Source organism: Pieris rapae, chromosome Z (genome assembly GCF_905147795.1).
Source record: "Pieris rapae chromosome Z, ilPieRapa1.1, whole genome shotgun sequence".
NCBI lineage: Eukaryota > Metazoa > Arthropoda > Insecta > Lepidoptera > Pieridae > Pieris > Pieris rapae.
Window position 1 is genome coordinate 4,674,574 of NC_059534.1, and position 21,100 is coordinate 4,695,673.

The following is a 21,100-nucleotide window of genomic DNA, read 5'->3' on the forward strand; positions in this document are numbered from 1 at the left end:
TATGTAGAAAAAATCTTAATATAAATCTTCTGTGCATACGTAATAAGTGCGTACAATGTAAACTCCTAACATCAACATTTTGTTAAATTTTTTATCTGTGTTTGAGGTCCGTTAGCTTTTCTATAGAAAACACTTAATAACACTAAACGGGCGAACACAAATCAAGTAAGAATCTAACAAGTTGTCAACGATATCGTATTCACGTATACTAAGCACAACGCAGAGCGTGCTAAGGGTCCCTAGAGGACCCATACCAACGGACATTCTTTGCACCATATTCATGCACTTGTAACTATCGAATGCCGACCAGTGGGGAGAATTTCTAGTGCATCTCTGGAATTGTGTGAAAACGCGTGAACACGTCTCACTGAGCTGTAAACTTGATCATTGAGTTTTACAAAGAGAGCTGGAAAATAAGATTTGCTTAGAATGGGATTTTTACCTTGTTCTTGAATTTAACATCGTTTCATTGACAGTTGGAAATTTCTTACAATCTATCAAGTAACAGTTACTTAGCTAGAGTCGTAGCTTTCAGATCGCTTGTACTTGGTGTAGCCAAATTAACAAAGGCATGAGACGGCCAAGCTTTCGTTTTCTGCTTCTCCATTAGTCCTATACACGAAGCTTCGCTGCTTTCCGGTCTACTATACGTCCTTGTTCTTGTTGATAATGAATGTACGGATATAACCTGTAAATGACATTTAACGACTCGTTTTTTAACTAGACACGAGCACTTTTAATGGCATTTTATTAGATTAATGAAAAGCCGATGTCGAGTATTACATAAATTTTAATTTAAAAATATTCCGACCGACTGCTTTTCCAAATAAACTTTATCAGGACGGAAATGTAACCGAGCTTTTAATGTTGTTTTATAAAATCTTTTCTAAAAAAGTTCATAAAGAATAAATGCAGACTTGTGCAGGCTCTTTTGCGATTCCAACTGCGAACATATAAGAGTATAAATATGTACTTCGGTGCAGACATGACGAGGATACACAGTGTTGATATGTTGTAAGGCGCAATATTGAAATTTCGCACCCTAGAATGATGACGTAGCAAGGGGTGGCTTTCCGTCGATGAACCGTCACCCTCCATTGTTCGAGTACAATAGCCTTGAGACATTTTTAAAAACACTAGCATAGCAATCGTAAGAACACTGGCATACGCGAAAAATTCTTTAGCCTGAAAGAAAAGAAATACAGTTTTCACACATTTTATTTAGTATTTAGCTAAAGTTGGTTTTTAAGTTTTTTAGGGCCATATAAGCACTGATATTTCGAAAAAAAAATTCTATTAAAAGTCTGTTATACTAATACAACATAGCTTAATTCATAATTCAAAAAAAAATCTCGCAAAATACATGAAAGAAAATGAATGGAAAGTTTTTGTTGTTTTAAGACAATAATCACTATTATTCCAGCCTCGACGGCTTCGTGGTACGTTTGGTAACAAACATCCGGCCACTAAATATATTTCAATGAGAAGGTATACAAGACTGAATCTCGTACCCCGTGGAAGGTTTCAGAATTTTATTAATCTTGATTTATTAATATAAATCATAAAACTTACTCGTGAATCGAAGATCTTAATTTGCGCAACTAAAATCACGATAAGATTTCCAATAGCAACGGACATGTACCAGGCTGCTATGGTGATGGTCTTCATGCATTTTGGCGCCTGAAAATACTTTAGTTTATCAAATCAAAATCAAATCAAAAATCATTTATTCATATAGGTAATATGATGTACACTTATGAACGTCAAAAAAAGGAAAATATACATTGGATGTCACAAATATATTAAACAAAACACGGAAAACATTTTACATGAACTAAGTGGCAGGCACATTTTTCTACTTACATTAAATGAATAATTTATCCATTTATTTTGTTTAAAAAGGCGTAAGTCTTAGTTCATTTTTTTCTTAATTTATTGATAAGCCGTTAAGTACGAAAAAAACTAATTAATCATTAATTTTAGCCAAATTAATGTTAGGCAGTGATACGTCATCAATTAACAATGACGAATATCTGATCTCAGCATGTCATTCAAGACCACTGGTGCGTAAAGTCTATTTGGTTAAAACCAGACAGCGTAGACCTTGCACATCAAAGGCTGAATATAACTCGAATATTGTATTACTATTAAACATGAACGCATACGCTTATAATTTTCTAGTAAATCGCGTGACGATTTTGTGCCGCATCGAAGCCATATTTTGCGAATCTTAGCTTAAATAAATTGATGAAAACAGGGAGTAGATGTTAATTTCAGTTCAGTTCAGTTTTCGTAGGAATTTTCGGTGTAGTCCATTTCAAATAAAATTGATAAAATTGATAAGAGTAATTATACATATTTACTCTAAGAGCCCATACAATATAACAATCATGTTTTATATTGTATAAACGATCGATTATTCATCTCTATATAAATTGGGATTTTTTAGCCCAGAATTGAATTGGAGCTCGCCGCCTGTCTAAACATCCAATAGCAATAGAAATTGCGCTCCCGACGATTTAAGTAATTTAATTAATGATTATAATATTTTTATTAATAAAATAAGAGGTAATTATCGCTAACGGGATTTACAGATAACCGTCGCTGTCTTTGAAAAACACATATGAACAATAACAATATATTATCTAATATACCTGTGTAAATGAAAACTCAAGTCCAGAAACCGCAAACATAATTTCCGCGATCGATATAAGAAGATATTGTGGTACGATCCAAGCAAGGTGAAGTTCGTTTGGTGGATTCGGAGAATGGAGCACCGCTGCATCCAATCTACCCAGTCTCTCGCGCAGGCATAGTACATAAACACCACCAGGGCGAAGATAGCCCTCACCGGAACCTGTCACTTCACCACCAGCACTTTTCGCGTGCCACCTGAACCTGATGATATATGAATTAATATGAATTCAAAAAATTTATTTAACAAAAGCATTACAAAAATTTGGCCGAATACATGAATAACTGAGTTAAATATCTTATTATACATTTTCGCCTGAAAAATCTAGATTGTTTCAAGTCTTGTAAGCCATAAGGTTAAGACCTGAATCTCTATCTGTCTCATAAACAGGGTATATAGTTTGATGTAAATATGAAAGCTTAGCAACTGAGTGAGTTATCATTAGTTCTTTAAATAACTTATATAAATAATTGTTTTGTTTTGATTAAATTGAAATTGAAATGAATCAGTAAAATCAGAAATAAAGTCATGGTTATGGCCCATAACCAGTCACAGGACGAGTGGGACAACGTAGATTCAATAAGTAAGGTCAAGGATGCCCCATGATGGAACCTTGACTTGAACCTCTGTAATGCATTTCTAGGCATTGTAAGCTTTAGTCTCCGACATACGTCCCTAACTCAATATGTCACTCGCGACGAAAGAGGTCAGTTTTTGTTTCGGTCAATCATTTTTTGGACTCCGACCGGGATTAGAACACGATGCCCAAGGCACCAAGTTACCAATGATAAGGAAACGATGAGGTAACAATCGTCTCTGGGTCAACGTTCGCGTAATTTACCGCTTGCATGATTTATATTAGCGGCTAATTAACATTATCTGAATCCAACTAAGTAGACTAAATCCTATTACTAATTATAGATTGTAATTGCGTGACTGGAGATTGATGAAGCGAGAGAGCAATATCGAAGAAACAATGAACGGAGATTACAAAATACCACATAGAATCTGTTTGTTAATCCTTTTTTATACACATCGTCGGATTCGTCGTTCAATTCTTCACGAAAAAGACGAATAGTTCTTGAAGTAGTGTAATATGATTTGACTTTAAAGAAAAAAAAGGGGTGAAAAAGGTATCTTACTGTTTTTACACGTGCATAAAAATATTTATGAACTAATAGTAATAAAAAATACCTATGTATTTAAATAATTCTTATAAAAACACACACAAATCTTTAATTAATTTCATGTAATAATATGTATGTATCAATCTAGAACAGTTAGCTTGAAAGTGTTTAAACATTAAACACTTACTTTCCGGGCTGTAAGCACATGTAAGCGGATTCTCCGATGTCGTCAATTGGAGTGTTTGAGACGTAGTAAATATCGCTGAGTTGTTTCTCTGTTTCCACAGAAATTGAGACATTTTTATTTGGCCCGCAGTCACCTATGTACACCACCCTTGTAAGCAAAATAAATGTATTAACGCACAATTCAAACTGCATCGCAGTCCGGTCAATATAGGAATTAAAATAATATAAATTCCCGGAGAGCCAAATATTAATGAGACCTGGGGGTTTTACCGTTACAAAAAAGTTTTAAAAATGCCTATCGATCCTAGTTGTGCTACAAAAGTTATTTGATCAAAATTTGAGGATTTTTGGATCTTCGTATTTTATCGCCTAAAACAAAAGAAACTTGTGTTAAACAGTGTTTTTCTGCCTTACCGACAGACTTTCAACTTTAAAAAGACCTAAACCGTTTACAAATATTTTTCACTGATAACCCGAATACAAATGACGAAATCTAGATAAACTGGGACCTTTTTAAGTATCAAGATGCTCCTTTAAATCGATGTCTGACACAATTATATTAATTATTCAATAAATTTGTTTAATTAAAAAAATAACTTTAATTTAATAACTACACTCCATTGGCAAGGGGGAAAATTCACGCGAAAATTTGATTGAATTTATATCTAACCTAACCTATACCTTACAATCATAATGATTAAGTACCTATGTATTATAATATTTCATGCAAAACTTATCTGTGAAAATTCCCTCTCTTTCCCCTTTTCTCGAGTATTAAAAAGCGAACCAAACTATTTATCCTCTAATACCCTACATTCAGAATGTTTTGCATCGTTACAAGTCCATAATAAACGTATTTTGCAATGAGAGTTGAATTCCATTTAAGCTTTCCCTCGGGTATTGATAATTTCACCCTAGGCATATGTCTGCTGTCTCTAACAGGCCAGTAGTCGGCTTACACCTCAATTTTGTATTCAATAGCCATATTCAAATTAACCGCAATGATACAGCTAGTATAGACATTTAAAGCGAAAATGTAAGATAAAGAATAGGACGACGGTAATCTTTTTATATTTATATTTACTTTAGATACTTTTAGATTTAAACACGTTTCTATTTCCATCTTCGTTCAGGTGAGATACACCCTTGGTGTTGGCAAATGCTGAGGCATTGTGCTACTCTATCATGTACCACCTGTTGCTGGCTGTTTCTTTCATTTAGACTATCCACCTTCTAAGTTTTCTTCCACATTTTCATTGGGCAAGTTGGGCAAGTTGGGCAACTTGGGAACCAGTACTTTTTCCTATATTTTACTGTTGTTCTTGCCATGTGCCCCGCCCATTTTCCAATTATATTATTAATATAAAATTAATGTTTAGTATATTTAAAAAACTACTCACTTCAATTTGGGTTTCCCCGTTAAAGATTTCATGAAAGGGTTCGGATCCATGAAATATAAAGAAATTTCGTCGTCTGAGTTTTGTCCCACTATTATAGGCATAAACTGAAATTACACAATTATTATAAACCAGTTGTTCCATTCTAGTACGGATAGAGTTTTAGACTCTACGAAACAACTGCGAGATGCTATTAAAATATTAAAATCAACCATTTTGATGCGACGTTTCTGTGTTTTTTCAAAATATACATAATATATAAAATGTTCACTTATGAACAGTAATAAAAGCATCTAATTTAACATTTACTGCCAGATATAAAATCAATATTAATGTCTCGATCGAACAAGCACTAAGCAGCGGAGTCTTTTGGCGAGTTCGGTCTGTAACTACGACTCATAAAACAGAACTAACCACTTCAGGTGCTGTATTAAGCTGTGCTGTAATAATATGTCGTTTCATGATCCTTCCAGCACAGTCCATGGGACAACTGGCCGATATGAAAAACCGTTGGCGCTCAAGAGGGGTCATGAGAGCTGTTCCCTGCTCTTCGACTGGTGCTATACCTTCACCTCTAACCGCAACCTCTATGGGGCATGCCAGTGTATTCAATAAAACCAGTCCGGTTTGCTGGTGCCCTGGTACTTGAAGAGTTGAACGCTATGGAAAATTAGTTATTATGCCGTACGTGTTGTGATAATGGATTTTGGACAATGCAAGATCTCGACTAAGGTCCTTCGAAGCATTAAAATTTGCAACAATAATATGACTATACATTTTGTATGAAACAAGGTATTTTGTGCAAGAAGGAATAAAAAGAAATGTATTTCTTATTTTAGTTGTCCTACCTCAATACCGATCTGCAGAATGCCAGCTGCGACGAAAGCCAAAGAAGCAAGTATCCCACCAAGAAACATTTTGTGTAAGGGTTGAAGATCGGGTAAGAGCGGCCATGCTCCACCAGGGCATACTGGTATCATAAAAAGAACCATTGCAGGATTCATGACTTGCAATTGATCAGGCATTAGAGCAACTCCAAACAGCTCGCTTCGCAGCCTCGAAGCTTGAAACGTCCAACGGGAACCCTAGAGGTAATACACATCTCTTTTGAGTACGTACTGGTTTTAGAAATGTGACGTGCATCGTTTAGATTATTTTTATTTGAAAGACCTAATGCCAAATAATGAAATTGAATGTTCATTATGATTTTAAAACCAGATCGTGGAGATATCGAAGAATTTATTAAAATTTTATAATGCTGGACGCGAAAATTTTGCTATACGGAAACCAATTGTTTCCGTATAGCAAAATTTTGTTAAGTCGAAACAATGATGACCTACCTAGCTAGTGTAGTCAAAACTATAAGGGCTGGAGCGGTCTATTTTTCCTCGCGCAGATATCAGTTTGTTTTATAAACGCTATCAATATCGATGGAGTTTCCGTGAGTATATCCGGAAAAACACCGGAAGTCTTTTCAGCATTTGATCGAATTCATTTGAGCATATTATTTTTATTAGCTTTTAATTATTTTACAATCTAGTTATTAATATTTACTATTCAATTCAATCATCTGAATAAAAAAAACGTACACAAAACTGATAAAGAAGTCCGTTAAAATAAAGACTCAACCAGCCAAGATCGATGTCATCTTAGCCTTTATGGGTTTTTAAGAGTAACTGGAAAACTATGCTTTTTCCCACTGGATTAATTTAATAATCAGATTATAGGAAACTTAAAAATCCTAACATGATACAAGAGTTACAAATACCCAAAGACAAGGAGAAAGAATTTAAAATTGTGATAGAAAAAAAGTTCGAAGTAATAATTTACATTTTTGTTGAGTTTTAACAAAATGTGTACAGTGCAATTTTCGTTAAAATTGTGTGAGATAGAGTCCTATTACTTTGCTAATATTAAATAAATCCTAAACTAATGCCCCTAGAGTACTCAATATTTGAAGTACCGCGCCTGGATAGTTCATACAATCGGCTGTTTCATTCTTTGCGCACAAAAAGATGCAAACTGAAACCGGCTCTCGAAATATGGATTGGCTAGAGTGGCGAGCAGAATTAATTTAGTGCATGCAGTTTTTTGGTCTGAATACATAAAATATGTTTAGACTAAACTTTTATTATTCCAAAGTGTACTGAGAGAGAGTTAACATTTATTCTCTCATGCTAAAACATTTTGTTGAAAATATCACTGGCGTTCAATAATAAACTTTATATATTCTATTTTAAAACTCTTATTATGGCAAGTTACTTTAGTCCTAATAATATAAGACGACATTACGATAATTGTATACGTGATTTTTTTATTAATTATTAAACAATATCAATTAATTTCAAATTGTGTCATTAATGGGCTATGGGGCAAAAATACGTGTTCATTTTATTTATATATTGAAGGATAAGGCCTACGAGCCGTAAATTATAGTTTGGGAATTTAACCTCACACGCTATGTTTTAATATACAATTTAAAAAAATATATCCAATGTAAATATAACGAGAATTTTTCTAGATATCAAAAATATATTTCAGAGTCAAATATTTACAACTATTTTAAAAATAAACAAACCTGTTGATCAAAGAGGGACCAGAATATTGGAACTGGTATATATAGATAGAGTATAGAACACACAATTTTCATATCTTCAACGAGTTTACGTCCAAATTTTGTGACGGAGAAGTCCAGCCAGTGATCTGGAGGCGGACCATCTGTCTTCCTGTCATGTTGGACACGCTTCTTCAATGCATACTATAACAATTTAATACACACATTAGGTATTCAAAATTTAGATTCAATTAATTTATTAACCCAACACATAATACGCCACTACTTGAAAATCTATATCTGTCTAGCCCTTTAGTTTGCTCAGTACGCACATAGAACATAGCATAAAACAGGTATTAAAAAAATACGCTAATATTATAATGAGAGAGAGAGAGATTTGATTGTTGTTTTTTGCATTGAACTGGCTTCAAATCTACTGAAATGAAATAACCAAACAAACTAAATAGTTTCAAATAAACTCGGGATCCGGATGCTGATCCGGATAATATTATTAATTTTGTGGAAAAATGCAATAAACAATGTTTCGTCCGGGCTGTGAATACTATGTTTCGAAGTGATGTATCACAGTTTTTTACAAGACATCTATAAGAAAGTTATCGATACCAGATGTCTAACTATAACCAAACTATTTATTTAATTATATACATGTTTAATTCATTAAATAAATATAATCCGAGACTGAAGTTTTACAATCTACATCCGGTACGAAGTTTGGTCCTTTGGCCCCAGAACACGCCTAATCAGACATGAAGGCATTTTTCATAAATCAATATGTAGTAGGTTTGAGTTTATTTTTCAAAAAAATGTCACTTAGATGAGAATAATACTTAAGGAATATATTATATAGTATTAGTATACGGTATAAAAAATTACTAATTAGTCTTAAGTCGAGATTGGAAAATTTCAAATTCTTGGAAAATATTGTATTTGTTTAATTAAAAATGTTAAAATGTTCGTAGGTCGTTCATTAAGTACAAATCTTAATGGAGTGTATTTTTCTGTCGAACCGTGTTAATGAAAATACAAGAGTAATCTAATTAGGAGATCATTTATTCCACCGTAAATTTGTCTAATTAGTAAGACTTTTTGGGCTCAGTACAAAAATAAATCAAGGATCTCGTTAATTACTCGAGCGAGTTTCACACATTTTCTGTCACAACAAGCTTTCACATTGGTTTCATGAATATCGGACCAGTATTAATACCGATAATACCATCTAATAACGTTTACTAACTTGTAATATAGTAAATTTCCACGTTTGTTGGTAATATTAATCTATAATAATAATAATTAATAAAAAAGTGTTTATTTATTTTAAGTACCTTTGCATTCCTAGGTGTAAGATTTGGAAACCATTTTAAGTAAAAAATACCTGTGTCAGGTTTCCCAGCTCTTCCATAAACAAACTTAACTCTAAATTCCTTAAAATAATGACAGTTGAAAAATAAATAAAATAAGATACATTATTTTATTTATTTTACAACTATTAGCAACACGCCTGAGTGCATGAGTAAGTGTGTGGGTGCAAATGTATGAGTAAGTGAATGAATGAGTCAGTGAGTGAATACAATCAATCCTTAATTAAAGAGAATTTAACTCAAAATGGTAATTTAAAAGATTAAGAAGTATTAACGTTCACTTTTGATTTGATCTAATACTATCAAACAATAAAAAAATCTTATTTGAATAAGTATGACAAAATTTATACAAATACACATTATTGAGTTTGTACTTTAAATTCCCTTGCATTAGAAATTTTAATTGTTGAAGAATCGGGAGATTTTTTCAGGTTTTCTCTCAATTTTTTAAGGGTAGCCTCATAATATTAGAAGATATACAGACAGAACTATAAGTTCGTCGTAAATGCACGAGAGTGAATATTACATAAATTTCATAGGTACCAAAGCCAGAGCTGGTCAGCCATATAGTCAAAGCAAAATTTCTAATTACGAGAAATGAATAGAATGCTGGGGCTTTTCACGTAAGGATTATGTTTCATTAGTCGTTACGATGTGCATCGAAAATTAAAGTTGGATTTACATATACGTTCAGCAGTTCTACAAAGAAATAATGCATTAAATCATTTTAAAAATATTAATTATAACAATAGTTTTATATTTTTTGAATGATTGTGTTCGTAAATGTTACTTGCTGCTCATTTCGCCTCGTTTGCAAAAGTTAAACATAGCAAACCTCTTCTCAACGGTTGATTTTCTCGGTGCTGAGTGCAAATAATGTTTTGAAGCCAAGCCTTCGTGTCATTTTTCCAAAAAGCAATGCTTTTTTCAACGAACAAAAGTTCCTTTACTTAAAATACTATATGACATATAGTTTACAAATTTGCAGAACGTCGTGAAACGCATTACATCTGCCCCTTCTATTACCTACTACATACCAATCACGTCCACTCTGTCCAGAGTATACCGGATAAGGAGAATAATAATTCTTACAGGCCGGTAAGGACGGCGAACCTGTATTGATTATTAATGTCAATGGGTGGCTGTAAGCTCCATTACAATATCTCACACACACTTCATGAAATCAATTGCGCCTGTTTGCAACCTGTTTTATAAAAACACAATAAAATAATTACACATTTCTAAATATTAAAGCTAAATTATGAAACTGTCTCGCTACACACAATACACGGTCGAATTGACTCCAAACTTTAAATTCAAAAGCAAACAGTATTAACGCAAAATAGTTTCCAGCAATGTGTATTTCTAGTTTCGTATTTAAAAAAACAACATTGTTTAGTAACAAAATCGTTACTAGTCTTTACTTATGTTACATTTTCCTATTTTAAATGTATACGTATGAATTGATTGATCTTCACCGATATCGCAAATATCAATGAAATGATATACGACCTAACGCTACGACGCCTAACCGGTAACCGATCATTAAGAATATTTGAATAAGGCCAGTAAGATTTTTTAAGATTGTTTTTGTTATAATAATAATTAGGCATGGCCACAATTGTTCCAATGATAAAGGCAAATACCTACCATACATAGAGAAGTTATTTCTTGTAGTATGAAAATTACGGGGGCAGTTAACGGATTTAAGGAAATTATTTTTGTTTGATTCGTTTTTATTCTATAGAGCTTTACTAGAGATTCCGTATCTAACGGAAAGCCAGCGAACGGAGCGCCATTGTTCAGTTTCGAAAAAAACAACAGATGCTTGGAAAGCAGATGAGGCGGATAGCCTAGTAAATAACATTAAATAAAATAGACTTTTATCTTAATACATATATAATAATATACTAATAATAACAACAGTCGGATCTATATACAGATAATATATCAAGCTACTTAAATATACAATAAATCAAGGCACATTGTAATGTTAGGCATTGCAATTCGGTGATAGTAGTGAATTTAATACTTATTTTGTATTAATTTTATTACTTTCATAAAATCATAAATAAGTTCATCTAAACTGTAAGAAGACATTCTTTGACTGTGAGACGGAGCTTAGTTCGCCGGATCAGCTACAGATTAAATCTGTTCAAGCATTTTGAAGTTAAAATACAAATTTTACTTTAAATATATAAAAATGTAAACTTTATTAAAATCTAAAATCCGTAAACTGCCCTTATCAGGAGGAATATATTAAATCGAGTACCGTAATGGAAAAGAAACGATAGTATGGAAAACATACAAAAACATACACAAAGGCTTTGTGTACGTATGTATCAATTCAACGGAGGCACAAATCGTTCGAATAGAATAGTAAACTAAATATTGTATGAAAAATGTTAACGTTCGAGCTATCATAAACTGATTTTATATTACTCATGTTTTATTTAGCAAAATATTTGCCAATTATGACCAAAATTTTATACAATGATCCACTTTAATTACTATCGTGTACCGGGTCCGGACAAAATATTTTTGAGACTTCAGGCGTACTCTGAAAAACTACCAATTCTCATTGGTAGTTTTTCACCCATTTGACCATTCGCCTATAAACAATAACAACAGGAATTATATATTAATATTTTTGATCCTATTATATTGTTGTATAATATTTATTTAAGAAGATGTTTGCGTGGTTGTTGATCACGAAGCTAATGAATTAGGGTCGAGACTTAGCACTTTCAAAAGCGTATTGAATGGGACAACTTATGGACGTCCTAAGTCCTAAATCTCGATTCAGAACCTAATCTCTCACTGGTACCGCATGGATATTTAATTATTATCTATGATCAGAGATTCTTATATACTTTTACATTTAATAGGTACCTCAATTGTATGCTTGTCTATAAATAGTCTGGATTCTCTCTACTTTGTTCTATCTATTGTTGGATTCTATCAATTTAAAAAAGGCGTTAGATACTTATATATTACTCATTCCTGTTAATTAACCACTTGAATTATTGTTTCTTAAGCCAATCACGTTGACAATAGATTTGTATTAGTTTGGACAGGTCTGTAATAATTGTATTTGGATTTTGATTAATTGAATCTCAACTAGTTATAAAACAAACGTTTTCGAACGACTACACGCCTAGGGTGATGAATACTACAATTCGAGGCAACAGCCTTAGATTTATTGCAAATCGGACCTGGTCAAAAGTTATCAAATGCTTTTGAACTTTTAAAGTCTCTCGATATCGTTTTAAATATTGTAGTATTAAAAGAGTAGCGACAGTTTTTTACGCCGGCTTTATCTCTCAGTCTACACCCTCTGTCTTCTTTGTCGATGAGTAGGGATGCCTACAGATTCGAATTTAATGACCTGGAATAAGTGATACCTTGATGATCTCATGTTCCAAAAAAACGTTTTTTTTATCGAGGTAGTGCTTTAGTGCGGCAACCAAGGGATGACAGGATGCTCCTAGGTTAACGTTTCTCTTCCAGTGTGGTCAGTCATCACAAATGTGTAATTAAATTGCTGTCATGATTCATAGAGATGAGCTGGGCAGATGGGTTACAGTGGATTACATTGTTAGCTTAATGTTATTAGGTTTCGTATAATCGAGTTAACATTAACTTTATAACTCCTATGTTCAGCTGGAGCGCTGTTTCGATATTTGTGAACACACGTGAATGTAATCAAACTTTGTAAACACTACGTAATTTGGTTGAACGTGATTTCTCAAAGTTAGATTTAAAAAGTGAAACTTCTGTGCACCTGTTATTGTCTAACTTTTAACGTTTTGGACCAGCTGTTAAGTGGTAATGCAACTTCGGTTAGGTTAGGTTAGGTTAGTGCACTGTGCACTAACGTATTTTTCTATAAACTATTCGCTTCATCTAGTAAACGTTTCCATATTTATAAAGAAAATTTGTTCAAATTACTTTTTATTTATTTATTCCACATGATTTTTCTACCTTAACAGTTACTACCAATCCAATAGAACGTCAAAATAATACCTTCACCAATTATCCTACATAAAAAATCTTTAAAAAATTATTTGTATAATTTATATGCCTTTATAAGTCACAATACAGCAAGCAACTCTTCTGAACTCAGCCAGTGTACAAACAAATAGGTCTACCTCAACAAAAATATTGTTAATTATTGCTCGCGTGAGTGGCGGTTTGCTAACCAATTTGGAATGTGCGCGCGGTACATCCAAAAGTTTAGACGGAAGCGTCAGGTTTTTACTTGGTACCCGTAGACACAGTCTCTCCATTATATCCAGATTATAAACCCGACCCGTAAGTATCCTAAATAAATACACTGACACTCTCTTCTGAATACGCTCGCTCTCTTCTGAGGCGTAGCTGGTCGTAACCCACCATACTATAGGCTAATTTCTGTTTAAACAAAATTACTGACGTCTTTTTTCATCAAAGTAAATGCACAGTAGGACAAAGCAACTAAATACCTTAAATTATAAAATTTAGTTTTACCATATTCATTTTCGGAAAAGAAGGGTAATTCCAGAAGCTACTCACCCATGTACATGCTAGAAATCTGAAGGTTATTGCATCACGTGGCTTTTTTATTCTATACCATGGCTTACCAGCGACAAACGTCACTATAAAAGAAAGGTTTATTTTCTATTACTCATTTAACCAGCCAGTAAGGATACATTTGTCATCATGGGTATTGTGTTAGTCTAAAATGCCATGCAAACATATTTATTTAAATATTCACGTCTTTTTGCTCGAAGGGATCTTCACTTGCTACGGTCCTGACATACCTCTAGCGGTCAATTTCATGTTTATTTGTGCCTTTGATCAATCCCTTTTCCATTATGTCCTGGATTTAGTCCAGGTATGTACGACAAGTCTTACCAGACCACCCTCATACGAATTATATTGCTTATAAAGAGATAATTGAATTAATTAAGATTATTGCAAGACTGAGTGTCTTGCAATAATCGAAATTTCGAATTCGATTCTCTAACCTTACGCCAAACGGACTCTTGACTGACCACAAATCGCTTGAATAGCTCTAAATAAGTAGACAGAGCATCAGTTGCATTGGTCCACTAAACTACACCCTAAGACCCTACTATAGGAATAAAATAAATAAGTAGCCTTTCCTCATTATAGTTTACATTAACATTAAGTTGATATATTAAGTATAATTTAAAAGGAGATACCAATAGATATGAGGACAAGCAAGGAGGGAAAGCCAAATCCAAGGGCATAGCAGGTATCGTCACCAAAACACATGATACTGCGTCTTAACATCGGCGTCACAATCGTCCCCATAAACCCACCAAGGTTTACGGTACAATAGAACGTTGAGAAAAATCGTTGTAAGCGTTGATTCTCCTCCGGCAGCCGAAACTATATAGAAAATACAAAATCTTCACTTATTTTCTTGTATAAGAAAACTATCGTATACTAGCAGACTCGGCCAAGCGATGCTGTGGCTAAGGTTTTTGTTATATTACATAGTAGTAAATTAATCAAGGGAAACCGTAGGAGAACTTATGTGAAACGTTGGTACCACGACACGGACCTAAACTAAACTACCTTTAACTCAGCGCCATCTGTTAGAATTGTATCAAATAATAAACAAATGTTAATGTTATCGTAATTTTAGTAAGGATGCCTATTTTTTTTGAAAATGAAATATAGCCTATGTCACTCAGGAATGATGTAGCTTTCCAACAGTGAAATAATTTTTCAAATCTGCCAAGTAGTTTCGGAGCCTATTCAATTCATACAAACAAACAAACAAAAAATCAAACCTTTCCTCTTTATAATATTAGTATAGATTTAGAGAAACCATAAAATAAAGAGTAATAATACTAGACATTATTACCACCCGCATCTTGTTTTTTTAACTTAACTTTAAATGAAAATTGTAGAGTTTAAGTAAATTTTATAAAGAAATCATGATTAAATCCATACAAAATCCACTAGTAAATAACTCCGTAAATGGGTGATCTTCATAATAATGGTGCCATGGTTTGTTGGAGTATGTATTATCAAGGAGTGTCAAAACTACATTTTTGTGAAAAAGGAGTGAAAACTTTAGTGTGGAGAAAATATCCCTTGGAAACAGTCCATAGATTGTTGACCAAATCATCACTGTAAACAAAAGATTTAAGGCCTTTATAAAAGCCAAAGGTGGCCATATCGAATAGAAATATTTTTGTAGTTAAGTAAAAAATGTTACCTGGTCGCCTCCGAAAGCCGCTACACAAGGCTTAATTCCACCCGTGCCTGTTGCTATTAAAGCTAACCCAATCATGGAAGTTGTCCTATACATAAAGGAAGTAAATTCAAGGAAATTTCTAAAGCAAGTTTAAAGTTCGTGTAAGTTCATATGAAACGACGTCCTTTCATGTTAGAATCGATGTACACGTTCCAATATTGAGAACTCATATAAAAGCAAGTAAACGGCATACTTAGCTTTGCTCTCAATTGAAAGCAATTACTAGAATTGTACCTTGAGAAATCGACTCTCCTAAAAGTAATTATAAAGTTTCATATTTGGACTTTATTTTTTAATTTCAATCAAAACTTTGACATTAGAGTCGACTTATTTATCGAGAGTAAATTTAATTGATACCAGTTCGCGCTTAAAAATCTAAACCGATTTTAATGTATTTCTTCGTAACTCCTTGAATCCTATAGTTGCTTTCCTTGTGAAACGTTTAAATTGGAATCACGGCGTTTTATATTATGTATAAAGAATAGTAATGAAACAGACATCATCTCATCAATCAGAGATTAAAAACAACGCATTATGTTATCAAGTCAAGTTAAGCTGAATGCAGTCGGCGTCAGCTATTTAATAATGTAACTATAAGTAAACTAAAAAATGACTTAATTATTTACATATTTTATACTCACGTAGGAGGCAACATTAATGGAGGTATTGCAGAGAGGCACGTCAATACAGTTCCTACGAGATATATAATGGAGAAGTACAAAATTACTCTGTGAAAAAATTTAAAACATTTTTTTTAAACATGTAGCACATTAATATTTAAACATTGCATGTTTGTACAAAATAGCCGGATAACCTGCTTCTATTATTTCATATTCACAAAACTAAATTAGCGGCTTCTAACTTATAACTTATGTTGTTCTAAGATCACCAAGGATCATCAATTTAGAATATACTTTTATTCTTTTAGATCGAACGTTGGTCAGTTAGCCTGGAGTCTAATTTAAATTAACTTGTATTTTCGGAATAACGATAATTATTTCCACAAAACACAAGACAAATAAAAATTATCACTAAAACACACACAGCCACCTATATATAAGAACGAAATAAAACTCTCCGATAACAGATGTTCTGTGAAATATCAGTCAATATTGCCAGTTTGTATGCGGTCCTATTTGAGTAGCGTTTCTAGGCAGGCGCCAATTAAAGATACGACCACAACTCACAAGGCTCTTCGCCATTGAAATGATACTATGTATTATAATGTCCGGCAAAGCTTAACGAACGTATAACACTATCTATTCAATTAGACCAAACCAAGTTACTGAATACGCTAGGTTAACGAGCACCAAACTATGTAATTGAACCGATTGGTTTTTGGAACGTGTAGTTGAGGACGACCACATAAGGGATGGAATGATATGTCTACAAGCATAATGGATTTTTTTTGGCATTTCGTGGCGCGCATAAAAGCGAATGAAGAAGAGTGGTGGAAGCCTTTGCCACCTGACACGTGATAATAAGCTAAAGATAGATACCTTGATTTAGAATCAGACTTTATAGTCAGAATATTTATTTTTTGTAAGTATAAGGCTTATTTAGATTGAAGATAACAAGTCAGCTGAAACTACGGAAATACAATCGTGTTGTGAATTGGCTGAAGTAGTCCTGGAAATGTGTGGTCGCGTAAATCCCAAGAGACTAACTAACTATGGATCCATATATGTAATTTCTTTTTATATATTTCCTTTACAATAATACTTTTATAGAATAGTTATTTTACAAAATGTATAAAGATAAGTCAGTAGTATTTTGCAATTCTTAGCAAATTTTGGGATGTTTTTAAAAGGTATAAAAAATGAAAATGTAAGAATCGGTCAAGCCCTAGGAGATTATAGCCCAATAGATGTTTCGGTATTTCAATTTGTGGATTAGCAAAGTACTTACTTATATCTGCCAATAAAATTATCAGCAAGAACTGCCCCCATTAATGGCATAGTATAGCACATCATTATAAAGATGTGATAAACAACTGTAGCTGCATTCTCGTGTAGGCAAAGAACATTTCGTAAATAGAGGGACAGAATGGCTGAAAAATTATTATTACTTAAATAATTTTATAACATCAGAAACACAACAAAATTGCCGCCAAACACAACCTGCGTTAGATTGACTGGTTCCTAAGACAATTTATGGGAAGATCGACCAGTTCAATACGGCTAATATATTGAATATGATAACTAGATTAAGGGTTTGAAGTCATCGTGCTGATTGTCGGTGCAGATGGTGCGATAGGTGTCGCTGCAGTGAATTTGATTTTTATTTTTTTCCCCGCCAATTTACGCTCCGGAGCAGGGCCGTGAAAACAAGGAAAGAAACTTCACTTCCACAGAGAAATATATTTATTTCTGTGAAATACATTAAAAACGCTTAGCATTTATTTATATTATTATATAATTTGCTTGCCTAATTTACTAAATTACAGTAGCCTTGTTTTCTTAATAGTTAAATTTAATTAATTTTCGGTGAAAACTTGCCGATAAAAATTATCAGCCAAACGGACACAAAAACCTAGGAAATGTTAACCTTCAGCCCGCGAATGAAGCAATCTCCATTTATAGAGGATTTAATTTATTCATTCAATAACTTCATCTAGGAAACATTATTTAAATAATTTTATACAATTCAATTTTATAAAATAAAATTTTAAACATTAAATAAACTTACTTCGCAATCCACAAAAAGAAAATCGTTCACAAAATTCTGTAGCAATTATGCAATAAATAGATGTAGGTGTAGTGTAAAACATTAGGAATTAAACCTGACTTAAGTAACTTTATTTACAATTATGATAAAGCAACTCTTTAAATATTGATAGAAAATAAAGCAGTACGTTTTATTAACTTTGCTTACTTAATCTAAACGTCATAAATAATAGACGCTGTCTGAACCAAAGAGTCTATTACGTAAATGGAACATCATTATGGAAAAAAGCCTAAAAACAACTTTTCTGCTGAACAGAATCTATACAATAAGAATAAGATAGCAATAATATAAAACAATGTTTGTTACGTCTTACTACTTACATAGGTTGGCAGTAGTTTTTATCGTAGTTAGGGCGGTTAAAGATTCGAGGTCAAAGACGTATTTTTCTGTGCGTACACAGTTGTTTCAGCATACACGCTTACGCGCGCACTAAAATACGCGTTTCAAAAAACCGTATGCGCATTGCGCGTATTTCGGCGTGTTCACTCGAACCGGTAGTGGCGTCGCGTCGTGTCAGTATCAATATGGTTTCTGACGAAGAAACGTTGCTATTTGCATAAACGAGCTTGGAAGCGCGTCATCGCTCGTACGAGTTGGGCGTTTGCCAAAAGGCGCGCCTATACGTGAAAACATGCGCTACCAAAGGCGAGCTTATAAGCGCGTAAAAAATGCTAGTATGTAACCGCCTTTTGACGTTGTTGTAAACCTTTTTCATTTCGATTAAACAATTTTTTTTATGATACGGTATTTATTTATAGAGTATTTCTTCATGAGAACTGGGTATTTATAAATAATAAAATAACCCTTAATCAAATAGATATTTTTTTATTTAAAGTGGACTTGGCTTTTCCGTAAAATATCCGTTAATTGATAAAATGGGGCAAATGGGGGTTTTGCAGTGGGATATTACTTCCCACAATCCGGAACGGCTTTTGACTTCTGACACTTTTTTACTTCAAATTCTAAACATATTGCCCCTGCTTTGCTTGTTTTTTTGTAATATTTATTACAAACGTGACCGAAGAAAGGTATAACATAAAACAACAGCATTAGGATCACTGTTTTAATATAAAATGAACTTAAATTTTATACAATAGTTCATTATATTATCATTGAAGTGGAACAGTGTGGAAGGTATATACCTACCTATATTCACAGGTGGTAAGTTATATACATAGGTTCCTATACCACGGAATAGACCAAACATTATTCTTTATATGTAGTGAAATTTACGTATTTTGAGCAATGCAGGAACAGACATTGAGAAATTATTTCCCACTAAATTGATCCTTAGAAAATATAACCAGTATGAATGCTACCAAGACATTAACCGCAAATAGCTTTCAGAAAACATGTCTAGTTTATAAAATATTGCGTTTATGCACTTAACAGATTTTTTCAAAAAACTTAAAATCTCTCACTCAGCTCAAATAAGTTTTTCTAAAAATATTTCAATTTTTGTTTTTGATAGTTGACATAGACACACGATGACAGTTCGTGCTTTCATACAAAGTCTTGTCATTAATAAAATTGATAAAACAGTTGGATTTATTATTATGTTATTAGAACTCTACTACCTAACCAATGGAAATGAAATTGTAAATGGTATCGTCAATTCTAATTATGATGGGGATCATAGTATTTCATTCAGAGTTCCTTTTACGGATTTTCTTTTCGACCTAAAACAAAGAAGTCGCAAATTATGGGAAAGCTATTGGAAATAATACTTAAAGTATAAAGGTAGTTGGTATGCAGAGATCCAAAAAGAACTTCCAAATTCCAATTAAGCCTGGGTATGATAAATCTAAAGGAGCCAATGAACGTCTTACGTCAATTTAAAACCATTATTAATCGTTTGAGGTTTGGCCATTGTCAGACTTCAAGCCATTTATTTCCGTTTAAAATTGTTGGAAGGTGCTGTCCACGTAGATAGAGTATAGAACTAGATAAGCTTCTAAAATAACAATAATAACTAAAGAGAGAAGACATTAACGTGAAATACTTAAGTGCAAGCGTATTACTAGTATTACTAACGTTTTATTTAATTGCTATAGCCACTAGTCCACCCTATCAAAAATTATAGATAATGTTGTAACAGATGAACACACTGTGGAGGAAATGAGGCGGACTTATCCCACCTCATCTTGAGTTTTAAATTTCAACGTTTAATACTATACTGAAACTTTTAATTCGATTCCAGATTTGACAATTTCAGTGTTGCAACGTTATGACGATTTAGAAATAGTGACGTTGCCAAATTATTCGATACGGAAATGGAATATTTCCGGATCGAAAGTTTCATTTTTCACGTACTCAAGGCGATGCGGATCATTTCATTTTCAGTGATAGTGAAAGCTTTTCGAGGATGTTTTTTTCTTGGGGACAAGAAAACATCCACATCTTTTTGTGATGATAGATTTATTTAAAGTTCACAAAAAACCTATAAACTATACTACAATAAAAAATAGAAATATTAACTTCTTATAAAATAAAATAGATGTTTCTAATTAATAAATAATTATGTATTTATTTAAATAAAAATCAATCATTTAGTCGTTAATTGGTACACCAAGATTATGATTGAATGACATAAACATACATCGCGATTGTTTGTCAATCAATTTTTGTGTACATCACTACACTTTTATATGTGGTATCATTATTTTACAAAATGACAGTAGCTTATGTCAAATTCGGAATTGAATTAAAAGTCGTGGTATAATAACGGCTATTATAAAGTTGATGGATTTTGATGAGAATA

The 21,100-nt window shown here is 33.0% G+C and overlaps 1 protein-coding gene across 1 annotated transcript; it reads right to left on the minus strand.

Annotated features, from left to right (window-relative positions):
- Positions 1-19,092, minus strand: LOC110999286 (solute carrier family 15 member 1-like). Its single transcript, XM_022268281.2, has 15 exons — positions 18,301-19,092; positions 17,521-17,662; positions 16,254-16,340; positions 15,574-15,658; positions 14,546-14,735; positions 13,893-13,975; positions 7,984-8,163; positions 6,254-6,490; positions 5,820-6,065; positions 5,409-5,512; positions 4,010-4,156; positions 2,655-2,898; positions 1,573-1,680; positions 1,042-1,185; positions 1-688 (listed from the first exon to the last, which is right to left on the minus strand). The coding sequence occupies exons 1-15, from the start codon at positions 18,380-18,382 to the stop codon at positions 509-511; spliced, it is 2,259 nt and encodes a 752-aa protein (XP_022123973.2). The 5' UTR covers positions 18,383-19,092; the 3' UTR covers positions 1-508.
- Between the last annotated feature and the right edge of the window lie 2,008 nt (positions 19,093-21,100).

Excerpts from the sequence above, each read along its gene's own strand:
- LOC110999286 (XM_022268281.2), bottom strand. The coding sequence starts at position 18,382 with ATGTTTTACACTACACCTACATCTATTTATTGCATAATTGCTACAGAA. Across the intron at positions 6,491-7,983 it reads GGTCCCTCTTTGATCAACAG|GGTTCCCGTTGGACGTTTCA; the intron begins GTTTGTTTATTT and ends TATTACCTCTAG. Across the intron at positions 6,066-6,253 it reads TTCTGCAGATCGGTATTGAG|CGTTCAACTCTTCAAGTACC; the intron begins GTAGGACAACTA and ends AATTTTCCATAG.